The sequence below is a fragment of the Anopheles stephensi genome, chromosome 3 (genome assembly GCF_013141755.1).
Source record: "Anopheles stephensi strain Indian chromosome 3, UCI_ANSTEP_V1.0, whole genome shotgun sequence".
In the NCBI taxonomy this organism is placed as follows: Eukaryota; Metazoa; Arthropoda; class Insecta; order Diptera; family Culicidae; genus Anopheles; species Anopheles stephensi.
Window position 1 is genome coordinate 60,967,818 of NC_050203.1, and position 26,160 is coordinate 60,993,977.

The window sequence follows — 26,160 nt, forward strand, 5'->3', positions numbered from 1 at the left end:
TCATCATCATGTTCATCCCACCGCAATGGGAAAGAGAGAGAAAATACCATACACCAGCGAGCTAATGTCGGACATATTGCGGTCGGCTGAAATACGAACCTCATAAAGATTATTTATGAGACCCAGGACCTCTCGGGCGCATACGCACGTACGTTGGCGTCTATGCGGGAGCCCACTCGCTCGGTCGTCCATTAGGTGAACTTTAGTGAGCGGAGCTGAGAGAAACCACCCCGAACCCGGGGTGCAGTGATGCAAGTAATGAAAACGAAATCGAAAAGAAAAAAAAAGAAGATAATCACGACCGCGCCGAGTTTGGCCACGATCCGATGGCGCCGACATAGAGAGGAACTAAAACAACAAAACGAACCACAGAAAAATAGAAGCACCTATATCTGGCTCGGGCCCCTCAAACTACCAGCGTCTAGGTGCAAGGAACCGCGGACGATAATCGTAAATTTCCACCTAGTAATCACTCCTGTTAACTAAACTAATTAGAGTAGAGATAATCAGAAAATCTAACCGTTGGTACGTACAAGCTGGCGGGATTCGGTAGCGGCTCCGACACAACCCATCCGACCGGTCAGGAAGTTGTGCTGTGCTGTTCTCCGTTGCCGAACGAAGAAGAGTTTCATGTTTCGCAGCGAATGAGCCTTTGTTGAAAGGAAGGAAGACAACACCTTCCGGTATGATACCCGGGTGACACCTTCTGACACCTGATAGCGGAAGGATAACACGCGTCAGGCTAGAGAATAGCTCCGGTACCGGAAGAACCGCGAACCTCGGATCGCCAACTCAAAACGCCATTAATCAAGTCGCTTCCTTGACACCGCACCGGCACCGGCATACTTGACGCGGTCACCTAGGAAAAGGCGCCACTACTGAACGCCGCTTAACAAAACTGTTGTGCTGTATAAAGCTTCTCCCGTGTCGAGCGTGGAACTATCAGAAGGCTTTAGGTGCCTTTTTCTTGTGGGGCAGCTACTCATTGAACATCCTCTAAACACCTACTCACATTGGTCTCGAGCTAACTAATCTTGAATTAATTTCCCCCATGATACTGATACCGCTTACGCCTGTAGCCACTAACGCGCTCTCTCGCTGCCTAACCCTAATTAATGCTGAAACCGTTGTACATTTACACGACAGAACACGCAACAACATCATTCTAACTGGAGCAATATGGAGAACTTTCTGCTTGACGGATATTGACGCTTTGACTTGGAATGCAAATAGAACTTGCGCTAGGTTTAAGAAAAGGAAACGACAAAATTTAAAATTGTGATTGAATGTGATCCTGACTCGAGTTTACAAACAAACAGGAAGAACAGAACATACTTTGCTTGACGGATATCTACCAGCAACAAGCTAAGGATCAGTTAACAATTTTAACTTGATATAAGCTGAAAACTATAATTCAAAATTTAACGAATATTAGCCATGACAAATGATGATTTATACAGTCTTGATTCATGATAATACTTTCTGAATAGGCTGGAGCTAAATTGAACAGGTCGCTCAAAACATAGACACATAGTCATAGACAAACTCAGAAGAAGAACTTTGAAATCTAAATAGGTCCTTATCATTCATTTTCATAGGATAATACTTGATGGTTTTGTTAAACTTCTTAAACTTAAACTTTCTGTACAAAAATTGAAAACGATTCTAATTAGGTAATGAAACTCTTAATCTATCATCTTCTACCAACTACCAACGGACTTTTGTGCCAACTGCTACTGGCTCTACTGCAAGGACACTACCACTGCAACCATCTCACCTCAAGGACATTGATATCTCTCCTGTACATCACACAGACACCAACGGTTTCGACGACTCTCTGTGAAGTGTGTACTCCTTGTGAATATTACTCCCCCCCTTTCACGTAACCTGTGGGCTCTTCCCCTAGACTAATTGCACCGTTCTAGCGGTGACCGAGGTTCGAAAACGAAATCCAAAACCAAAAACGACACACAACAACAACATCAAGAACACTTCAGACAGTAACCACCAGCGCCAGCCAAAGCGAGACCCCTTGTGTACTATCTTCTTTTTACCTTGTTTGTCTCTATCCGCAGTTACATCCGCATCCTCCACAGCCGGGGTGTTCCATCAAAGAGCTTTATCATTGCCAAGCGCTCCCATGTTAGGCCATTCTCCCCATAGCAATACGAATCATTTGGGCACACTCCACGCGACCGGTAGTAGCGTCCGGTCCTCCTCCCAGAGCAGCGTTGCCGCTCCGCCGGCTTCAGGTACGGGGCAGGGTCCGCCGGGTCCAGCCCTGCCGGCGTCCCTGTCATCATCGTCCGCGTCTTCCACGGGCACGATCCAGCCCGTTCACCACCGCACCCGTTCGTTGCCCCTGACCGAAGAGTCGGCGATACGCGTCACGTCGTACGAACGATCCGGGCAGGGTTCCGGATGGTGGCACCACAACCACAATCACCACCACACCAACCCCCTCCAGTACTCGCAGCACCACTACTCGTCATCCCTTTCCTCCACCACCGGTGCAAACCATCGGAAGTCATCGTCGGCGTACTTGCTCGCCCCGACGCACGTATGTTCACTGCACGGCGGTACTGCCAGCAGCACACCGAACGGGGGTGGCGGATGGTCTCCACCAGTGTCGGACGCAGTGCTCTGTACCTCGCCCCACCGCCATCAGTACGAGTTTGCCCAGGACGGTACGACCGGTACTCCGTTCGCCAGTCTCGTCCCTTCCCGCAGCTCGATGGAGAGCATTATCGAGGATCAGCGATATCTGCCGATGGATCTGAAGAAGCCGTCCCCGGAAGAAAGCGACAGTGGGCAGACGTCAGGTCAGCAGCTACCGCTAATCAGTCGTCTACTGCGCAGCACCAATCTGCAGCAGCAACCTTCCGCTTCCGCTTCGTCCCCGGCCCCGTTGTCCGCCGGCAAGATGGGTCTGCTCGGGCTCAAGATGGCCATGATGGGTGGTGGTGGTGGTGGTGCTTCGGCTGGGTCGGTCCCGACGGGCACCGGCCACCCGGCGAACGGTGGCTGTAGTTGTAGTAGTCCCTCGTCACAGTGCAGTAGCAGTAGCAATTGCAATCACGCCATTAGTAGCAATACCACTTCCCATAAGAGCACGAACGGTTCCTCACCGGCAGCACTGCGGCGCCCGATCGGTGGCCGCACTGCCAGCGGTACGATCAGCAGGAGTATGTATTTTGTATTATCATGATTTTGCATCTCGTTTCCGTTTTCTCTTCTTTCTCTCTCTCTTTTTCTTTTTTTTTATTTCGTTAGTATCTTTTATTCTTTCGTTGTGATTCCCTTTTTTTTGAGTTATGCATTTTGTTTCATCTTCTGTTTCATTTGTTCATTTCTATCTTCTTTTATAATTGTTTTACAACTATTTATTAATTTATTCTCGAATGTTACACCGTACAGTGTACACTTCTACACACCAAACAGACACACCACAGTATCATTGGAGTGAAATGATACTTTTTGCTTTTGAGTTAGTTGCATCTTGCGTTAGTAAAAAAATTCTTCTTCGATATATTGTCCATCAAAATTCTGTTTCCTTAATATTTATGTTAAATTAATTTTTGCGATCGAATCAAATTCGTCACACACAGTATGGGAATATCAAAAGAAAATGTCCGTCTTACCACACTGTTGTCTTCCGTCAGTAATACGAGCCGCCATATGTACCACCGTCTCTAATTGGATTACAGCGGTCAGCGTACAATTACAACCTGTCAAGTCTAAACCCGAAGAAATGAATTGAACTCATCTCCTGTGATAATCGATTTGGCACATTCGTTGTTACATTAAATCCAATTTGGAGCTCAAAATCCACACCACAGGCACAGCAAACCACAGCTGATGTAGCGGCTTGTAACAGCTACGTATTAAAATTTAAACCTGACGAACAACAATCTGCTTCTCGGCCACCGTTGCCAGCTTATCGTAATCGAATTAAGGGACTTTGATCGAATCTCGGACTGTACTTAAGGAAGACAGGGGACATGGGAAAAAGGGTGGAAAGGGAATTGGATGCCACAGTGATCAAGCACCAGCTTTACTACGATAGCGATACACACACGGATACATTGTAAAAGGTTTATTCAGAAGAAAACAGATTGCTTTGGAATGTTCGATCACCCTAGACCTAGAATCAAATCGCACCAACCAGTATCAGTATCATATCTCGCTGCCTCTCTCAGTGTCGGCTTTATCATCAACACCCCCTAACACCTGCTCGGCGTGCGTGCTGGATAAGTTGAAGTTGAGTTGCACCGCATTTGGGGTGGGAAAAACAGCACCTATCTGCACCACAAAACAAAAACCAAACATTCCCCGTTTTCGGTCGTATTCCTACCTTTTTTATATTTAATGCATGACAACAACACATACACGCTCGCTGTCTCTCTGTTCCCTTATGCTGACGCCTAATGCGTAACCCTGCGAATGCGATATCTTAGTAGCTGTAAGCTCTAGTAGGATAAGTCTTGTTTTATCTTCTGTTTTTTTCTTCCTTTAAACTGCCAACAACAATAACTCTCTGCAAAAGCAACTGGTTTAGCAGATTTCGACTGGCTTTCCTTTGTTGAGTTCAAAATTTTCTTTCACCATTGCCGGTTGCTTTTGTTTGATTTTGAAGCAAGGGCTCATGCCCGAGATCTCACGCCCATTTCGCCGCAGCCGTACTAATCGAACTGTTTTGATGAATTTCGCCCTTCCCCGAATCGCTCAGGTGTTGCCATTGCGCGCGAACGCTGCGACAGTCTTCCATCGCGAAATCGAACGACTAGCGAAACGATGCCACACCAGCAACAGCAGCAGCAGCAGCAGCAGCAGCAGCTGCAGCAACAACAGCAGTACCAGCAACATCATCAACAGCTTCAGCATCACCAGCTGATGCTGAACAGTGGCGGTATGCCACCGCCTCGCATGATTCCGAGCAGCAATCGACCGCACTCGGTACACATCAGCCATAGCCACAGTCCGCCGGTCAATTCGTCCCCGCTTAGCCCGCCACCGCCCGCCACCTACTCGACCGGATCGGACGGATCGTCGCTCAGCATCGATGAGTCGACGGACAGCTTCATCACCGGTTCGCTAACGCCGGACGAAGGCAATGGCTACCCTAAGGTCATTAAGTGAGTGGCACACAACACAGAGACACAAAGACACTTCTTCAGCTTCGGGCAAAACTGCTGATCGGGTGTAGATGAACCCACCTTCTCCATCTGACCCCTTGCTTTCTTTTGCTCTTTCGTTTCTTGCTTGCAGTCAACTCAACTCGGGCTGCTCCATACCGGAGGAAAACTCGGAAGAGTTCATCAAAGACTATGGCCATATAGATTTGCGTGCGGGTTGCGGCTTTTCGCAGCACGATGACTTCGCCGTGCCGGTAAGTAAAAAGTGTCCTGCCAAAGTGGCTCAAGATCAGAATCGAATCAATGTCCCGTCTAGCAACCGGATACAGTCCTACAGTCGCAGTCGCGCACTACCACCACCATCAGACCAGACCGTAGAGACACAAAATTCAAAAATTTGTTCCCTTCAAGAAGAAAAACTTACTTAATTGGTTCTCTTTTGGCTCTCTCTCTCTCTCTTCTGAATTCTTTCCAAATTCTATGTACACACCCTCCTTTCCGGTGGTATGCCGCACGTTCGTGTCTTCCGTCCCGCCTTCTCGATGTATCGAAATTCGAAATCAATCCTTTCCCCGGGGGGAACCACACACGTGAAACTGTTGGAAACGAAATTGGCCATTACAATCCCCGTAACCTTGAAAAACACACCTTACATGTGGACGTGGACATGCAGAACCATCACACTACTCCTAGTGGTAGCTCAGGCAGACATGGCCACCATCATCATAATTCCCTCTCGCTTCCCATATCGCAGGCGGCCCGACGAGGAGGTAGCCCTGCACCACCGTCCACGGTCGGCTCGGTTGAGGGCAGCGCGTACATGGAGATGTGTAGCCCGAGTGGCAGCTCGCCTGGAGATCCGTCCGGCAGCTGCTACATGGCAATGTCCCCTGTAGCAGACTTTTCGCGAGGGTAAGTTACTGCTGCTTCACCAAATCATTCTTTTTTGAGGGAAACTGTCTAACGAAGCAACTTCTCTCTTGTGCTCTTGTGTTTCAGGCTATGTTCCAGCTCGAGTGCACACAGTCGCGCCTCCAGTCTCGCGGAGGATATGGTCGATGGGTCAGGGTATGTGCCGATGAGCATGCCCCGAGCCGTACCACCAGCCGAAGAGTACGTCCTGATGGATCCAACGCTCAATGGGGGCGCTGGCAGTCGACTGTCAAGCGCGACCAGTGGTGGTGGAACGGGCAACAACGGCGGCGGTGGAAGTGGCATGGGTGGTGGAGGTATGTCTTCTGCTGCGTCAAGCTGCAGCATTACCTCCGGCACTCCGTCGACCGATCTGCGCCTTTCGCTGGAGAAAGTGCCGGCGTACATCGGGCAGAGCGACGATCACGAGGTGAACGATCGCCCGTTCCGGACGTACTCGGTAGGAAGCCGGCCGGAGCTTATAAAGCGGAAGCTGCGCGTCGAGATGCTCAGCTCGGGCGATAGTTCGGTCGGTGGTTCGGCGGGTGGTTCGGCAAGCTCGCGACAGCGCGCCTTCTCCGTTGGTTCCCGTGCCAAAGTGCCCCGCTGTTCGGATGTGTACAAGGGATACTCGGCAGCGCCCGTGATCGTGTCGTTTGCGTCCACCAGCTCCCAGGGCAGTATGCTTGAAAGCAGCAACAATAATAGTTCGAGCAGTACGAGCAGCATTTCGCATGCGGGAAGCTTCGGTGCTTCGATTGGAGACACTTTGCCAATGGACGAGTTGGGTGCCATTGGTAGGAAGTCGGGCAGTGGATCGCTGTTGCCCGACGGCAATGGAAAACCTCCGTCACACGGTTCACATGGGCGGATGAGCGATCTAATGGAGATTGACTACTCGTCCCCGCGCCAGGTAAAACCCTCGACGAGAACGAGCGAACCAGCCGGCATGGAGGATTACCTCGATATGTCTGGAAATGGTAACAACAATGAGGAGGATCGTCGTGCGGGCGCACCATCCGCCACGTCCGGCTACGTCGAGATGCGTCCCGGTCGGGTTAATTCGCAATGTGAGGAGAACGACTATCTGAACATGACACCGGGCTCTATCGCCGCTAGCTCACGAGTCGGTATAGACGAACCGGACTGTCCCGTCGGTGGTAGCGGATCCGCCAAGCCCACCAGCTCCCCGATACAGATCAATTCCGCCGGTCCAACGTCGACAGACACGGCAACCAGTGGGAGCAGTGCCGGACAGAACAATAACTACCTCGAAATGTACCCAAGGGCACTGGCAAAAGACACGAATCGGGGCAGTGCCGCCGCTACGAAAGTACCTTCCGAAGATTACCTGAACATGGCCCCGCTGATGATCAGTTCGCTCGGGGATGCGAGTGGAAGCGAAGAGAAGATGGCCACGCACCAGCAGCACGGAGGTGGTGGCGAAGATGAATCGCTCGAGTCTTCCAGCGCACCCGACGGCTACATGGAAATGTCCTGGAACCATGGCGTGGTGACGACCGGGTCCTCCTCCTCTTCCTCCAACAATCGTGCGGAACGCAACGTACCAACGAATGGGGACGATTACATGAACATGTCGTGCGGTCCTCCGCCACCATCCCAGTCGGAGGATGCATTCCGCGCATACTCCGCACCGATCACCATTCAACCGAGTGCCGGGAAATGCCGGCTCGACCTGAGCGGCGAATCGAAGGTGGAAGCGGGCGCCAACATCCCCAACTATCTACCTCTCGGCCAGCATCCGGACGCGCGGAAGTCGGTGCACCATCATCACCATCCACACGCACCACCGGCAACGATCGTAGCGCTACAGCAACATCTGCCGTTGTCCGCGCAGGCTCCGATTCAAACCACCACCGGCCAGCAGAGTGGTTCGATCGGGTTCAGTCCTGCGTCGAAACCGGTGACCGAAACACCCGAACGGGCGCGGTGCGATTCGCGGGACAGTGGCATCGTGACACCGTCCGGCAGTCAACCGACTATTTTCCCATTCAGTCCGGCGAGTCCCACGAAACCGTTCGCACCGGGGCAGGCGCAGCAGGACGAACCGATGGTGGAATCGCTCGAGAATCTAAGTCAAAACTACGCCGAACTTAGTCTCGGCCGACAGCAACTCCAGCAGCAGCAGCAGCAGCAGCAACAACACCAAGGGGACCCGTCCCCAGCAACGCGAAAGCTTTCAGCCGGGAGCCGAGGGTCTGTATCGTTCAGCAAGCTGCAACTGCTGTCGACTGGCAGCTTTAGCCAACCGGACTACGTTAACTTCTGCCCAACGACACCGCCCGTCGAGGGTATGAATGTGCCACTAAACGTGCAACCGTCGCGCACTCGCATCGAGGACGACGGTGCCGGAGATTATGCCCTCATGAACCCCGCAAGCTCGCGAAAACTCTCCACAACTTCGATGGGAGCAGCGGCCGGAGGAACAGCAGGCACTCACACCTCGCCCCTAGCTCCCTCAAGTCTCGGCAGCTCGTCCAGCTCGGCGGACGGCGTTTCTCCACCGGTGCTGGTGGCGCGAAAGTCTACGCTTCTGCTGTCCAGCCCGCAGATGGGCTTCAAACCGATCACCTCCTCCCAAGACGCAGAGCTACTGCTGCACAGCAAGCTACCGATGCCTTCAGCCAACTCCCCGAAAGCACTCAACCTCGCCCGACGCTCGGGAGAACCGGCGTTCAACTTCAACACCGAGCAACAGCTTCCACCGCTCCAGCGTAGTATCTCCACCGGGACGCGCCCAAACAGCGTGAACAGTGAGCTGATCGGTAAGGGGTGCGGTGCGACAACACCCGGACCGAACACCGGCAGCACTACCACCATTCCAGGCAGTGCGGCCAGCACCCGGCCCAGCTCGGCCAACAGCGAACGGCTTCCCATCATATCAGCTACCTCATCGTCCGCCTCGTCCACGTCGACGCTGTGCGAAAGCAAAAACCAAAGTCCTTCCGCGTCGAGTACGGCCCTCACCGCCACCACTGCCACCACCACCAGTCCCAGTGTGCCCGGTTCGCGGCCCGATTCGGTCAGTTCCATAACCGATCCGAACATCGTGTCTCGACCACCGTCGGTTAGTTCCGAGCGTGAGCTGCACTACGCCAGTCTCGATCTGCCACCGTGCAGCAAGCAGACGCCGGTAGCTTCTCCATTTTCTGCGGGAACAATGATGCTATTATCGGGTGGTGGTGGTGGTGCTAGTGGCATTAATATTGCCGGTGGTGGCAGCAGTAGCAGTAGCGCCGTCGGTGGTGTTACAAAGATGGACGTGGATGAACCATTGCCCGGCGCAAATGAGTCCCGCAGCTCGATCGATTCGATCACTTCCTCCAGCCCTAGTCCCAGCTCGAGTGGATGCAATCTGCACCAGCAGCAGCAGCAGCAGCAACAACCGGTGCGATGTGCCGCCTTCACCTACGCCAAGATTGATTTCGTACGATCGCAAGCGCAGAAGCAGCATCAACCGGCGGGAGGCTCTGGACCGGCCGGTAGTACAGGAAGCGGTAGCACCAGCACACCCCAATCGTCACAAGCGTAAGACGTAGATGTAGCAGTACATTATCGTGTGCCACTCACATTGCTTGCTTTGGTTTACTTTACTCTTTTAAAACGTTTGGGTTTTTTTGTTGTACGTGATCGGTTCGTTCGATCTAGCGGTGTAAGGATAGGGCTAGGTTTGTTTGTTTCCCTGTGTTGAGTTACGATCGATCCCCGAACAAAAGTGACACCAATTTTGCAACTGCAGCGGGCAGCAGAGCAGAGCTCTTCCGAAAGTAACCTCTCCCCCACTCTCTCTCTCTCTGTGGGAGGGTTTTTGGTGAGGATTTATTGTAACATTATACACAATATACACGACCGTGATGTAAATGCGGTGAGCGCAGTCACGAGGCTGCTACGGAAGCGAAACTCATACAAGGGACTACTACTAGCTGCGGAAGAAACCAGAAGACCATAGGAAAAATTTACCGAAAACTGCCAATACATTGAATGAGGATAGGATGAAGCAAACCGGATAGGAAGCTCGCAATCACATATAAATTGCTCTATTTATATACACACACAAGAGAAGGAAAAAAAATGCAAGTCCTTATATACAAAACATGATATGTGTGTGGGGACTAGTGAAACCTGAAAGAGTAGCGCCCCCTCTACCGGAGAATGGTGTGCGAACCTACTGCTAGTGTGCTCTCCAAGCAACGGAAAGTGAAACATAACCTCAAATCAGATTTATTGTGTACAGTTTTGCTGCCACACACACCAGGATGGAATTACACGGAGGATGGGTTAGGGAATTGTACCTGTAGTGTGACGCCGGAAACGCCGGTGTAGAGGAAGCATCTTTATAGCAAACCAGCAGACAGTTAACCAGTAGAGATAGCTGCTGGCAAGAGGAGTGATTTTAGTGATCACCACTAACCAGTGTGCCGGTGTGGAGCAACACAGCTGAGGAAGCGAAAAGGAGCAGCAACAGCTACAACTACTACTTATTAATGCCTAATCTAGTGCTAAACCAACCACTACTGCAACTACTGCAACTACTACTACCATCTCGAGAAAGAATGTAAGTCTCTCTCTCGCGCTATCTCTGTTACCATTGGAGGCCTCTTCTTTTTGTTGTATGGTATAATATAAACAAAAAATGAACGAGTACCGCGAGTAAAAAAGGATATTGATGGAGTGTTTAGCCGGAAGTAGTTCATGCGGAAGACCCAGAGCAGTCTTGGCTGCATTTTTCTTCTTTTTTTACATATATATTCACGCCATATTGTGCTCGTCGTCGGGAGGATGGCAGAAAGGAAACCCCTTTTGCTCGCTGTTTTATTGCAAGCGAGCAAATCGTAACAAAATGATGGTGTATGTGTAAAATGAGAAAATACTATTTATAAGCCATATACGAGTACGGGAAAATAGGTAAGAATAGATAAAACAAAAGTAGCGAGTAAAGTGAGAAAAAAATGAAAAAAGAAGACAAAAAAACACACACACACATCAGCCAGACAGACAGAAAGTAATTTGGCTAATAGTGGGTAAGAAACACATCAACACACACACACACACACGTTGTAAATGCCCAAATGCAAAAGCAGTAACAAAGATGAAGATTCTATTCCATAACACGTAGAAAGCGAAAGGGAAGTACGAAACACAACTCATCCCCTCATTGGTAACGAGAAAATGAAAGAAACAAAAAACACTATAAAATCTACTTTAAAAGAGAGGTAAAACAAGTAAGAAGAAAACAAGAAGAGACTAGATAATAAGCTCTAAGCTAGTAGCTCCTAAGAAGTATATAGAAAAAAGAAAAACAAAACAATGAAACTAGGTGGTTAAAATAAAGAGAAGAAACGCTAGCAGTAAATTAAAAAGAAAACAAAACAAAAAAACAGAAACACACACATACTAAATCCATTCACCTCCCTTTAAGAACGTTAAGGATCGGTTAAGGGGAGTGTGGTGGTGATGAGAATGTAAAATGCCAAAATAAGCTTTACTTGAACGTTATTTTCCTACTTAGTTTTTTAACGTAATGTGTAGAAGAAAAGCAGAAAATGAGAAAACAAAATTGAAACGCAAAAAAAACACAGAACCACACGAAGCAAACAAACACACACACACAAGCAGATGATAAGTTACAAAAACCCATTGTTGGTTTTCCGTTCGTTCCTCTTATAAATAGTATATATATATACAAATATCTTATATACATGTAATTATAAATAAATTTATGTATTATATATATATCACGTCACACACATACATAAATACGAATATATATATTTTTTACAACAATTAAAAGAACAGCGCTAGAAAGAATGTAGAAAATAAACAACATAAGGAAATTATGTTTACAAAGGAGAAAAACCGTAAACTTAAACAAAACTTCCCCCCAACATGAAAGTGCACACTCACAAACCATCTAAACAAACACCTGTACAGAAACAAATGGAAAGAAGGAAGGATAGAGGATAGCAAAAGCAAGAGAGGTGAAAGCTACACAAGGAAAGAGAAGCCTATAAAACAGCAGAGTCTAGGAGTCTTTTAACACACTTTATATTTGTTGTTTTGTTTTTCTTCTCTCTCTTTTTGTCTTTTTATCACTTTGTTAGAGAAAGATAATCGAAAGTTTTTGTTTACTTGTTGTGTTTTGTTTGCTAAGTCATGCTTTTCACACGATTGGCTTACCCTGTCCCTTGTGCTTCGCTACTGCAGTAGCGTGTAAAATTGATGAAGAAACCTGGTTACCTGAAACAATCGGAATTCAGATCAACGAAGCAAGTACACCGCATCCCGGGCGCACTCGTCCCAGCATTAGGGCGCGACGAATAGACACACCGATAGGGTAGAACCCGGGGAGGGGAAAAACAGAGAAAGAGAGCGTGAAAGAGTTTATTTTCTAGCAAAATTTTGCTAACCACAGGCGTATTGGCGGCAGCATAAAAGGAACGTAGTGGAATTAGTGCAAAAGTAGCAACGAGGAAACAAGAAACAAACCAGAAAAAAGGGCAAAGAGAAGGAGAAGTTAGATCAACCTAAAAGGATAGCAAAAAACGGAAGGCAGAAAAACAGGTTTGAAAAAGAAAGGAAATAAAACTTGCAAAAAAAAAGGAAAACATCAAACAATCGAATCGGATTAGCAAAATGGTTAATGAAAGGTGAAAAGCAAAACGCAAAAAAGGAAGTATTAAAAAGAGGCAACAGCAAACAAAAAAAAGAGATAAAAAACAGTAATGCAAACGAGGGGGAAAGAATGGCTAGAGAAAGTATATTTTTTCTATTAGAAACAAAAAGCAAAAAAAAACAAGGAAACGAACACAACACACTACACAATAGAGTAAGCGGGGGAAAGCAAGTGGTTGAAAACCGCAATTTTACCCGCTAATGTCATTTAAAGACAATGTAAATTGTAGAGGGAAGTAAGAAAAAAACGGAAAGGTTTAGTTAAGTAAAAGTGGAAAAGAAAATGAGCAAGAGAAAAACAAGAAACAAAAAAGAAAGGTGGTTTTAGTGAGTGGTGCGTGTGAACCGAAACCTATTACCTTACTTGCTAGCTACTACTATTACTCATCACTATTTACTATTACACTTAAACGAAGAAAAAAGCAACTACTATTACGAGCTACCACAACTACTACTATTACTACCTACTCAACACCTATACTAACTGCTGTTGTCCATGCTCACCAACACCATCACACACACCGAACGTTTTCTTGTTTTACGTTCTACCTCTACCCTCTTGGTTTTCTTTTCATTTTCGTTGTCTTTATTTCAGTATTTGGAAGTTTTATGGTTTTGCATGTTTCTTCTAAATTCTTTTACTTCTCTTATATTTTTGTTACATACTTTTATGTTTCTTTGTTATCTTTTCATCCTATTTTTCTTCAAATGTTGACTTTAAATAAGAAGGCACGGAATTGATCTACCCTCGCTATTTCGCTCGTTTGTTATTTGCTGCTTTTTACAGTAACAACTTTTACAACTCTGCAACACTCGCAAACACCTGCGCCCTTGTAATTAGCATACAAGCTCGGGTGGTAACATTGATTTGCTCATTTAACGCTAGTTCCTTTCATTGGTTTCGTTCTGTTTCCCCTTAAAATATGACTAAATTGCCTCTTTTTAATTTTCTTAAGTACTTCATTTTATGGCGGAAATCTGTTTTAAATAAATCGTTAAACACGCTTTTCATAGAAAACAAAGGTTAGGTTAGCTGAATTGTACACTACCGCGCTGAAGCAGCCGATGTGAAATGCAAAAAAGGAATTCCCATTCCCTGTTTTGCTAAACCATTATTTAAATCAAAGAAAAACAACCCAGTTTAACAAAAAACAAACCAAGGGTCACAATCCCTTTCCTTCCACGAAAGCAAAACAAAACAAAAAAGATGAACTGTAAATGTCACTGCCTACTGTAACAAGGACTTGTAGGAAATTCACCAACACACGATTGTACGATTTCGCGGTTCGACTTTAGCGCAAAGCACGTTAGGATTTGCGGGAGCCAACACAGACAAACAACCGCACACACCCGGAGGAGAAAAAAAGGAATCAACCCATGGCCCCGGATGATCCAAAACATCGATAAAAGAAGGGCAAAAGATTTAAACGGGCGGTTAAGCGGGGAGCGTTTGAAAAATGTGTTTGTAACCTTCCGACCTTGTTTTTCTTATTGGTTGGTTTTTTTTTTATCCGAGGATCTCTCACACACCTACGTTCCTTTTCGTCGTAAATATCCTCGCCTGTTCCAAGCAGTTGCAGAGTGTAAAATAGCAAATGGGGCGTGAACGCGGACGCGCACTATTGTGCTTGCTTCTTTTGTGTTGTTGTTTTTTTGGGGGGGAGGGGCATTTAACGGGCGGCAGGGGCTGTCGTCGTCTTTGGGGTTGCCGGAACAGGCAACAAGTCGCCAAAGCGAAATGTGTAGCCTGGAGCGCTGCGTGCTTTTACTACGGGATAGAGATGAGCGGCAGCAGATGCTTCTAGCCTTAAAGAAAACAAACAAACAACAACAACAACAGTCATCAAAACCGTCGTTTTACACCGTTTTTTAAATATAAGCGATAGTGCGTGTGTGTGAGTATCGCACCCTGCTTGAGGTAAAAAAAGGAAGTTAAAAATAAATCGTGTAAAAAAAGAAAGCGAGAAAATAAACTCATGCATATAGAACGAAAATCAGGAAAACACAAAATTAAACAGAAGAAAAAGAATTAAAAAATGGAAAAAACGAAACCACTAAAATAAAGCTAGATAAATAGTGTAAAATTGGCAAACGAGTTAGTTAAGTGGAGAGAAGAGAGAAGCAAACAATCGGATCAAGAACAAACAGCATCATCATTAGCAGCAGCAGCAGCAGAAGCAACAGCATTAGGGGTGAAACGAAATGCGGGGATAAAGGAAGAAGCAAGAGGTAACAAACAACAGAGCGCCCCCTGAACGTGCACATAAAACATAGCAAAACAAGAAGAAAAAAACTAAAAAAAAAAATAAAAAAAACCAAACAACAACAAGAACAACATGTGAGAACAAGAGAATTAAACCGGAAACACTGTGTTCAATTTACGATTCTGAATTCATACATTGATATTGATCAGCTTTACTTTTTATTGTAGCGTTTAAGTAAGTGGCCACCGGAACGGGCTGGGGTAAGCCGGACGCCGGAAGGGGTGTAGTAAGAGAAAAACAACACCCCCTTTCACCCATAGCGTGTCCCAACACTTCCACGAAAAGGAAAGGTAGTAAAGGAGGAAGAAAAGTAGGCGGAAGAGTGGTTAAAAAACATAACATAACATAATGTAAGTGAATAAAAAGCGGTAAACACTAAAAAAAAACACACACACACAGAGTGGTAAACAGAAGCGGTGGAAAGTGTAATGATAATGATAATAATAATAATAATATAAATAATGGAAGAAGAAGAGTAAAAAACCGAGAAAAAAAAAACAGCCAGCAAGAAAGTAAAACAGATAAAGAAGAAGAAGAAAAATACACACAGAAAGTCAAAAAAGGAGAAAATACAAATTAATTAATGAAAATACTAAAAGTGCTCCATTGAGTGTATGTTGCGTTGGGAAATGAATAATGTGCTGAGGGGTAAGTATTAAAACAAGCCTTACGCGCCTGAAGATATGCAATGCTCTGAAGCATCAGTTTTTTCGTAAAGGACTTCGCAGTCTGGTAGTACCACCATTCAGCGATATCAAGTGTAGTTTCTGTCGAATATTTTCACACTTACTTACTTAACAGGCGCTACAACCGTGCAAGACCGGTCTTGGCCTGCTGCAACAATCCTCGATACCACTTACGGTCAAGCGCCTTCGTCTGTCAATCCGTTATCCCGGCCGTTCTGGCGGACGCATCAACGCCATCACTCCATCTCAATTTGGGCCTACCACGCCTCCTCTGTCCGTGTGGGCAGCCTAAAAGAACTTTTCGGCCCGGGTTGTCCGAAGTCATTCTCATGAAATGATCAGCCCACCGGAGCCTGGCAAGACTAATTCGCTGCATGATGGTGAGATCATCGTACAGCTCGTAGATCTCGTCGTTGCAGCGGGACTCCTCCATTGTCCTTCCACACATACTGAGCATCTTCTGCTCGAACGCGGCTAAGAGGGTTTCGAGTTCAGTTTTGGACAGAGTCCGTGTCTCGGAGGCGTATGTGAGTACTGGGATTATAAATGTTCTGTACAGCTTCGTCCGTCCGGCGACAGGTATTTAGAGTGGAGAAGTTCCCTCAGGCTGTAGTGTGATCGGTTGGCAGCCAGCATGCTGTTTGTTAGCAGGGCCGCTGGTGGTGCTACCATCACTTTGGGTTTTGGCCTCGTTAATCTCCAACCCGAGGTTCTGTGCCGCTCGCTCGATCCTTTGGTAAGCTTCTGCTACATAGGAGAGCTTGGAACTGGAATGATTTACAGAAGATGGTTCCCGAAGTTTCCATCTCCGAGTCACGGATGGCTCTCTCTAGCGCCAGATTGAAAAGAAGGCAGACAAGCCGTTGGTGGTAGCAAAGAGCCCTGAGAGTTTTCCATCCAGCCCTACACCTGGCATGTGATGTTGGCGTATTTTCACAACCCATCTATTAATTTGAACAAAAAACTTGTTTAAATCTGAAATAATTGGTTGCTTACAGAGCATTCCTATGCTTCCCAAGTTTTTTTACGGTTTCCCATATATTTTCGTTAGCGTTTTTGTTCTTCCCCCAAATATTTTTAAATTTGTCCTAGTATTTTTCAAAACACCGCTTTTAAACCAAACACGTGTTTCAACAAGCAGTAAGACGATTTCAAATATATTTGAAAAACGGTCAACAGCTCGTGAAAGGCAAGCCAAAATTTATGGGAATCCGTCAAAAAACTTCGGGACGAAGCTGATCACGCCATGGGAATGGCAAATTAGGGGTCCTTTTTAAATCTATCACATAGAGAGAAAAGGCGTGATAGAGCCAAGATCAAGATGGAATGATGGTGTTGATGCATCCACCAGAATGGACCAAACCCCACCACTACATCCTAATCTGGGTCTATCACACCTTTTCTATCTATGTGGAAGATTTAAAGGGGACTTCAGTTCTGTGGAAGATTTAGAGGCCAATCAGTCGACCGGTGTCAGTTCCATGACGTGACCAACCCACCGGTAAGTGACGCGTCTAGCTCGCTGTACAATGTACAATCATAGCGACTCATCCACAAATTCTTCTAACAGGACTTTATCTATTTTTGACACAGTCCTTGTCGGCATGGCATGAACAGTCTCAGCTTTCTATCGTCGCGACAGGTGACTTTGCTGAATCAGGATAAGATAGCTAGTTCGGGTCAGATGGCAGTTGCAACAGGGCGCAACAAAAAACAACACGCAAATTAAACTTATACGATCACACATAAAATACTATTAAGGTATTTATTGTTATTCTTCTAATACTTGTTTCGCTCCAGTGGATGGCGACTGCTGACGGTGGCTACTACTGGTGACGCTATAGCGTTATGCATTCGTCGAATCGCCTCCAGGGTCTTCACCCTGGTGCAAGCCAAACCGAGCCACAATGCTCCCTTCCCTCTTACACCTAGATACTTGCTGTGTATGTTTGTGTTGTGACCCTTGGAGGGACTACTGCTTACTTGTAATGCCTATACGCTACTCTTCACTCCCCTGGCTGCATTTCTATTCACTTCTCGCCCGTTCCTAAGATCATTCGTGCGCCCTTGCATCCATATTGCTAAAAAATATATACGTGTACGTGTGTGTATGTTTTAGATTGTATTTATATTTATAGCAAGCCAATCATCTGTTCGACCTAAACGACGCGTCAGACGACGAACTGATTGCGATTATTCTGCGCTACGAGATTCATGCTCACACTTTTCGCTTTTTAAACTAATTAATTGTCCTGTTCACCCCGATCGACCCGGGCGAGATACTGAGCGCATCAGTATCACGTGCCGATCGTGTGATCACATACACACTTGTGCGCATCTAATGATATATCCTTGTGGCTCTTGCGGTTCATCCTACTCGCTTCAACCGCCTGTCTCGGCCCTCGTTTTTGTGATAAAAGTAGTAAATAATATAAAATCATACCTCAAATACGGCTCCAAACACACACACGCACACTAACACATCCGCGCGATCCTTCCATTCAATCTGGTTAATATAAATAGTGCTTTCGGGGAGAGAAGCAGTAATTGTGCGCGCAGTTACGAGAGACTCCTTGACTCCTTCTTGCTGCTGATGCGTGTCACTCGTTTGCAGTTACACTCACGGGTCCAGATTCTCGGTGGACATTTTCGGTATCTTCGCCGGTGGTGCCGCGACCAGGTCCGCGATCGAGGCAAACTCCATCCGCTTCTTGTACGGTGGCAGTATCATGCTGCCACTGCCGGCACCGGGCGACGTTGTGCCCGGCATGATGGCGGCCGGCGACGATCGTGACATGTCGACCGGTGGCGTTTGGGAAGAAGATTTGCGCGACAGATCGGCCGCTGCGGCGGTGGCACCGAGTGGCGAGCTAGCCGCCAGCGGTACCACGCTCGAAACGGCCAGATCAACGGCGGAAAAGTTGTACTTAGCGCTACCTCCGCCGCTTCCTCCTCCTCCACCTCCACCTCCACCACTGCCACCACCCGCACCGAGCGATGGACTTTCCCGGCTGTTGACGGCGGACTTGGTCGGCGTTAGGCGTGACCCGGGCGAAGGGATGAGGGACGCCCCGGCGGAGGGTGGAGGTGGCGGTGGTGGCGTTTCAATCTTGCCCGTCGACGAAGCCGTCGACGAGGAGGACGATTTCGGTGGTTTCATCAGCATCGAGTTGAACGCTTCCTGGTGCAGCTTAAGCAGCGAGGCGGACGGTGCCAGATACATGTTGTTCGCCTCGAGCGTGGCCTTGGACAGTGGGTCCGGTATTTCGTACTTGTCCTGCGCAAACAGGGCGGACATATCAGGCATTTTGGCTGCCGCCGCCGCCGAAAAGTTCGGGAACATGGAAAGATAATCGAGACCGGCCGCTGCTGCCGCGGCGGCAGCTGCCGATCCCGATTTGCCGCCCGCACCCGCATTACCTCCCCCGGTACCTCCCGACCCGGCACCGGCTTGTCCCCCGGCTCCACCACCCCCACCACCTCCCGGGGAGGAAGCGGCCGAATTGGAGTTGGGCATCCCGGCACCACCACCACCACCACCAAAGAGGAGGTTCAAATCTGGCATACCCTTGCCACCACCAGCGGCCGCAGCTGCCGCGGCCGCCTGACTGTAAAGCAACGCGTTCATGTCCGCAGCGGTCGGTGGCGCACCACCAGCCCCCACTGCCGAAGCGAACAAACTGTTCAGCATGTCGGCCGGATTGGTTATGGAACCACCGCCGACGGCGGCGGCGGCCGCCGCTGCTGCTGCTGCTGCGGCAGCTGCTTTCGATGCTTTATCCGCTTTGCCACCCGATTTACCGCCCGTGCCACCACCCGAACCACCCATGCGCTGGATCGGTTCGAACAGTGCGGACAGATTCGGTACGGCAAGGTACGGATTCATGGCGGCGGCTGCTGCTGCTGCGGCCGCTGCCGCCATATCGCCCTCCTTAAGTCCTCCCACTCCACCACCACCACCGCCTCCTTTCGCGTTGGAAGATTTTCCCGACGGTGATGGACCATCGGAGGAACCGCCCGTTCCGCCGGCGCCCAGCATGCCCAGATTCAGTCCACTCGTGTTCCCGTTCGTACCGGAACCACCTCCACCCCCACCTCCTCCCACCCCACCGTTGTGGCCCAGAAAGGCGGCAAAATCGAGCTGATTGTTAGAGAGCGATTGCGCTTTCAGCAGCACCTGAATGTCGTCCACGTTGCCCGAGTTGAGGATCTGCTGCACCACCGGATACTTCTGCGACTGTTCCACCAGCAGATTGATGTCGGCCGTCGTCGGTACGGGTGGGAGATAAGCGTCGGTGGAGAACACCGTCCGCAGCTTGGAGATTAGTTCGCTCGCTGCGGCTGCTTCCTTCTTAGCGGCGGACGCTGACGATGACATGGAAGCGTTGCCCGACGAGCTGCCCCCCGCATTCATCTGTCCTGCCCCGCCGGAGTGATCCTTCGCGCTGGAATTGCCCTTCGACGAGCCCGACGAAGGTTTTTTGATGATGGAAATCTCGCTCCCCAGATTGCCGAGCGCTTGTGCCTGCTGGAGCAACATTTGGGAGTATTCGGGCGATTTCATCAAGTCTGCCAGCTTGCCCTGATCGAACTTGAAATCGGCATACTCCATCATTGACTGGTGCTGCAAGAGGGCTTGCTGCGCTTGATGCAGTTGCTGGCGGGCCGCAGCTTCGGCGGCCGCCGCCTGCTGCTGCAGCTGATTCGCTTTCGAGCGAGATTTCCCACCGGACCGGCCCGATTTGCCCGTGCTAGGACTTCCACCGGTCGTTCCAGCCGTGCCGGTCGCCGGTCCGGACGTGCCGGAAGTTAGCCCGGCCATACCGACCAGCGGATTGCCGTACTGCGATTGCATGAACAGACTGAGGTTGCCTTTCTCGAGCTGCTGCATGAACTCCTTCATGTTCGGAATCGGGGGCAACCCGGCGGCGGAATTAGCGCCTCCTGCACCGCCGGCGCTCACCGACGAGTTGGAGGTGATGGTAGAGGCCGGCTGAGAAGCGGACGTAGCAACACCACCCCCCGATCCACCACCTCCTCCACCCGATCCACCCGCTTTCGACGATATGCTACGGTTCAGGCTGTGCAGCAGCGTTTCGTTGATTTGCGAATTGGAAAGCCCGGACGCTGCGGCTACCTGGGCGAGTGCCGTCAACGCTGACAGTCCGTACTCATCTCCACGTTGCTGCTTGCCACCCTGCTGTCCACCCTGCCCGAAAAGAGCCGCATAATCCTGGGACAGCAAGTTGGAAGGAAGTGCACTGCCGAGCGAAGCGAATGTAGCCGCGTACAGGTCGTGGATGTTACCGGGACCACCAGCACCACCGCCACCTGCTGCTCCACCACCACCACCACCAGCACCACCCGCAGGCCCAATCAGCGAACTAAGAGTAGGACTCGCTCGGTTTCCTCCAGCAGCAGCGGCAGCCGCACTCCCGAGAATGTCACCGATCGAAAGTTTGCCCGGGCTCGGTGCGGGAGAATTGCGTGTGCGGCTGCGACAGGACGAGGTGTCCGATTTGGCCGGGGACGGACTGGCCCGGACGGGCATTTCAAACTTCGCCGGACTGGCCGAGTTCGAGGGGATCGTAATTGGGCTATCACGGGGCGAGGAAGTGTTGGTGGTGGCGAGTGAGTTGGCTCCCATCGGAAGCATCTGGCCCGGCTGACCCGTTGGCGGCTGCTGATGTGCGTGATGGAGGTGATTGTTTGCTAGACCGGCACCGGAACTGTTCATGGTAAGGTTGGTGGCGGTAGTTTGGGTGGCCGTCGGTCCACCATTGTTGCCGCCACCCGTTTGACTAAGATTCGTTGGGAGCACCACCAGCGAACTGGACAGCGGTGATGGAGTCATATTTAACCCGGACGGACGCTTCAGCTGAGCCTGCAAACTCGGAACGGCGATCGACGGTCCCGTCGGTTTGCCATCGTCGTCCTTCAGCGAGATTACGTCGGAATCGCCCATCTCCGAAGCGCCATCGAAATCATCATCATTCTTCGCCTCGGTTGTGATGCTGCTTTCCTCGGCGCTGTGCACCAAATTCACTACCACCGGTTGTGGCTGATGCGTGCCAGGAGTGGCGGACACGATCGTCACATCATCGTTGCCTTTAGAAGCGTCTGGATGGTGTTCCATCCCTGACAGTGACACCGGTGGAGGTGGCGCTGGATCCGGTATGACCACCACCTCGGGAATGTCTTCCGGTTCAATCCCGAGCAGCTCCCGAATCCAGTTCCAGAAGTGACCGGACGTGGAATCGCGCGGGAACCGTGGGGTGAGCGATTTTCGAAGCTTCTCAATGTACGGAACATCGTTGATGTAGATCGACTGGAAGTTGATCAGTTCGCGCTTGAATTGTTTGTAGTAATCGACGGTCAGCATCATCTCCTCCTTTACGTCCTCGGAAAGTGTTTCGTCCTGGACGAGCGTGTACGACATCAGCATCGGGCGACCGTACTCGGCGGGTCGATTCTCCGGCGGTGGCATTACCCAGAAGGACATTACGTTCGACTCGAGCGCGCTGTTTTGATCATCGTACGGAGCTGTAAATAGGAAAGAAGATTTTTCGTGAAGATATGTCAGAGATATCAGAACAAAAAGGATAGCTGATTGAAAGATTCTACTACTTACAGCAGATGAATCCGATGCAGGGAATGTACGACGCCTCGGTGGGTCCTCGCATCCGTATCTGGTAGTCCAGCTGGGCGTCACAATCGCGCAACGTCGGCTGCACCGGGAAGCGTGGATGCGAATGGTACCAGCCGACCAGATTGATGTTTTTCTTGATCATCAGCTTCTGTATCTGCAGCTCGCAGAGTGCCGCTTTGTCGCGATCGTGACGCGTGTTCCGACAGGGGAAGGCATGCGTGATGGACAGATTGTGCGCGTTTATGTCCCACGTTCCACCGAGATATCCGCACACCTCGTAGTTGGTAAGATGACAGTGGAAATCCATCACGAGCAGCGTCGAGGTGCTTACGGTCACTAGAAAGGGTTGCATCTTTCCGATCGCGGTGAACGGAACCGCTTCGATGAGTGTGTTTGAGTCGCTGTTGTGCGAGGGAAACAATTATTGCAATTAATCATTGAGACAAGCGCTTTTTCCAGGCAAAAGACCACACTCACTGCATGATGTTGCGATTGCTGATGGTGTTGTGCGAGACAATGTTTCGCCTTGCCGGTGGTGGCTCCATAGCCGTTTTGTCTTCCTCCAGCTCTTCTACCGTGTCTGCAAACATATGTCCAAAGCACCCACATTAAATGATCTTTTACCATCTACCTCATTCTAATCATTCTCACCTTCAGCAGGTACTTCATCTTTCTGATCGCGTTCCTTCTGCTGCTTCTTGTAGTATGCCGCCTTGTACGCGTCCAGCTTGCGCCCCTTGTACTTTACCGACGCCCACCCACAGCCAGACTTTTTGTCCGGATTGATGATGCGCTTGCAGTAGATGGCCCAGGCACTCGGTGAGCAGAAGATGGTTTCCGTTTCCTGGGACTTGATTTTACCGTCCGCCAGCAGGTCACCGACAAACTTTTGTCCCTGTAAGCGAGTGTAACACAAAACGCCGGTATTAGTAATGGCAATGAAACGCGGCGGCAAGCTCCGATTGCGTACCAGATACTCGATCGTCATGGCACCTTTGCCGGGCTGAAGAACGTTCGCACCGAGCAGCATCTGAAGGGTGATCGTTTTTCCCGGAAAGTATCCCAGTTTATCCGCATCCTAGAAGTGGACACAAGGATTAGTAATGCTGCCCTCTGCGTGCACCTTTCGCGGCATGTTTCGAATACAAACTTCATCGATAAACTCGTCCGGGATATCACTCTCGTCCAGATGTGAGGACGATTCCTCTTCACTAGCTTTTGTTGACATGGTGGCTGCTCTCTCTCTCTCTATCTCTTTCTTCCGTCACTTTTCTACCCTTTTCATCCACCCCAGCACCAGCTTTATTCGCTGCTGTAATCTGACTACAAGCCTAAATAATTTCGACCGGAACTAAGCAAAACCCTTAGCAAGCACACCCGACACCAATTGGAGACGCTTCCCGTGCTGGTAGAGGATGATTCCTTTTCCCTTTCTTTGCTCCGACTTCTTCCACACAGCATACACACAGAGGGCGGCGACGGCGGCTGCGGCGACGACGATGCTCCCCGGGATGCGTTCTTCTCGGGCACCGAAACTTTACCACGCTTTTTCACACGCTTGCACCGACTCAATTGTCCGCACTTTTACACCAATCGTAAGACCGACCCTTAGCTAACAAGGAAAACCGCACGTTTTGCGGATCCAATCGCAATTAGCGAGGAAAATTCTGCATTTATAGCGGACAAGCTTTCCTGTGTTGTAAGTTTTTTTCCCTATTGACTGTGTTGACCGCGCGTAGTGATGGGCAAGCCGTTCATGCACAGTGTCAACATTTGCAAGCTTGAGGTGGTAAACAATTGCAAAATACTGCATGAGAGCTGAAAAGCTGCTATCAAAAAACTCTTTCAATAATCTAGGTAAATTTGGTAAATTAATTCAACGAAACTCGAAAGAAATAACATTCAAATAAGTGATTTTCTTCAAAAGTTACTAGATCGTTTATATGACCTGTATCGGAATAGAATTGGCCCACTGTTTTTCGCCAAGACGCCGCAAAATGACGTTTGACTTTCGCCGCCGTGAAATCGCCTTACACTGCAAAGTTAGCAATAAAAAAGAAAACGTAAAAGCAACTCAAAATTATTATGATTACACCAGCTTTTTACCACGATAAGAATTTAAATTGCTTAAAAATGTTATTTTCTATGTTAATCGAAAGCGCTTTAGAAGTCTAGAAGAATGAAAAATAAAAATACTCTCAAATTAGCCGCCGCTCCGAATCAGCCGCCCTCCTGAAGCGTTGCATTGTTGCTGCATAGGGCAAAGGCATTTGACGTTTGCTGTCAAACGCTCGAAACGCTTTTCGCAAATATAAACAAACAATTCATATTATCTCCAGGTATCGGAGAAATTCTTTCAAAATAAGCTACAAATTACAGTCCGTGTGGAAAAATGCTCTCTGAAAAGATTAGACAACTAACTCTGTTACTAGAAAAACATGAGCTAGAGGTACGTTTGCCATTGTTTGCCCGTGCAACGTCAAATTAAACGTGGATGATTTCTTTGTTGTAGGCACCCGGTGGAATCGTATCCATTCAGCTATATTCGGAACTGTTTGCGGCCTATCTTTATCAAAATGATCTGTAAGTAGACCTACCCTCGGAGCATCCGCCCTTCTTTCGGCAAAAACGTTCATGCTCCTCTTTGGCTGCAGGGCTAGTGCTCGGTTTCTGTGGAAGCGGATTCCGCAAAACATGAAGGCCGGAAATGTGGAACTCGAACAGATGTACAAAGTGTACGTAGCGCTATGGAACAACAATACGGCAGGATTTTACAAGGCCATCAACCACGACTGGTCCAAACACGTGTCAGAGCTGATGTTCGAGCTGAAGGAAAAGTTTCAGCAGGAAACGATCGCACTTATCGGCCGAGCGTACAGTTCCATCTTCGAGAACGTGTTTGCCGACATGACCAATCAAACGCCGGACATGATCGAGGACACTTGCAAATCGCTGAAATGGGAAATCGTCCCCGGACCGTATCCGCGGCTAATAATCCCGAAGCGCACCGTTGAGGATAAACCGATCATGGTAAGCTCGGAGGCGCAACTGCACAGGTTGACCGACTTTGTGTCGTTCCTCGAGAACTGAGCGGGAACGATTAGAGTTGTTGTGTGCCTGAGCAATGCACAAACATATTAGTTGGTGATCATCCCTTTCTTTGCTAAATGAAGTTGTCTGCGATTGCGATGAATGTGAATATCATTGTGTGTGTATATGTGTCACCGTGCGTACGTTGCGTAAAATTCGCCAAATAAAATCGTGAAATTAAATTTTCAACGCGCGGCATCCTTTTTTGTCTTTACGTGACACGTGCACCAGCATTCGTGTGTTGTATGTTCCATTGGGAAAAACCGTCTCACATTCAGGCTGTCTTCTAGCGCGATTTTCATGTCCCTCATTTCCTGTACGGTCATACCGCGCTGGTAGAGATTGAAGTAAATCAGAAACTGTTTGAGGAAACGTTTCTCGAGCTTTAGCAGGCGATGCAGTTTTGAAGATCCGGCAATAATATTTCTGTAATTGCATTGGTGAAAGAAAAATCATAAAACATTAAGAATAAATCGTACAGAGAATCCTTTTGCAAAAACCTTAAAGTGTTTCGTCTTAAAATGGTTCTGCGCTTCAGCGTTGCGGTTGACCGTGGTTTCGATCTGTTCAGAATATTATTGCAACACATTTTTAATTTGGTACCGCACATGATGCACAACAATTTAGAGTTAGCCTCATAGCCTACTGTGATACAAAAATAGAAGCTGATTTTCAAGCACTTATCAGACATTGAAGGACAATTGCTGAATTAAAAAGCGAATACTAATCCC

At 48.7% G+C, this 26,160-nt stretch overlaps 3 protein-coding genes across 27 annotated transcripts in view; 2 read left to right on the forward strand and 1 right to left on the reverse strand.

Moving 5' to 3' along the window:
• Window positions 1-15,390, forward strand: part of LOC118513554 (mucin-19) — a 191,989-nt gene extending 176,599 nt beyond the window's left edge. For 21 of the 25 annotated variants that reach the window (XM_036059467.1, XM_036059469.1, XM_036059450.1 and 18 more), the window contains 5 exons: window positions 2,076-3,185; window positions 4,730-5,135; window positions 5,269-5,389; window positions 5,809-6,047; window positions 6,135-15,390. In XM_036059467.1, coding sequence (XP_035915360.1) covers window positions 2,076-3,185; window positions 4,730-5,135; window positions 5,269-5,389; window positions 5,809-6,047; window positions 6,135-9,600 — 5,342 coding nt within the window. In that variant the 3' untranslated portion in view covers window positions 9,601-15,390. The remainder of the gene's footprint in view (window positions 1-2,075; window positions 3,186-4,729; window positions 5,136-5,268; window positions 5,390-5,808; window positions 6,048-6,134) is intronic. The other 4 variants (XM_036059473.1, XM_036059475.1, XM_036059476.1 and 1 more) reach the window with 2 other exon arrangements.
• A 2,046-nt stretch (window positions 15,391-17,436) lies between these two features.
• LOC118513556 (MPN domain-containing protein CG4751) lies at window positions 17,437-24,084 on the reverse strand. Its single transcript, XM_036059478.1, has 6 exons — window positions 23,490-24,084; window positions 23,310-23,417; window positions 22,991-23,234; window positions 22,817-22,919; window positions 22,322-22,740; window positions 17,437-22,233 (listed from the first exon to the last, which is right to left on the reverse strand). The coding sequence occupies exons 1-6, from the start codon at window positions 23,565-23,567 to the stop codon at window positions 18,311-18,313; spliced, it is 4,875 nt and encodes a 1,624-aa protein (XP_035915371.1). The 5' UTR covers window positions 23,568-24,084; the 3' UTR covers window positions 17,437-18,310.
• A 524-nt stretch (window positions 24,085-24,608) lies between these two features.
• LOC118513558 (COP9 signalosome complex subunit 8) lies at window positions 24,609-25,929 on the forward strand. Its single transcript, XM_036059480.1, has 3 exons — window positions 24,609-24,788; window positions 24,852-24,922; window positions 24,994-25,929. The coding sequence occupies exons 1-3, from the start codon at window positions 24,732-24,734 to the stop codon at window positions 25,427-25,429; spliced, it is 564 nt and encodes a 187-aa protein (XP_035915373.1). The 5' UTR covers window positions 24,609-24,731; the 3' UTR covers window positions 25,430-25,929.
• Window positions 25,930-26,160: the final 231 nt, after the last annotated feature.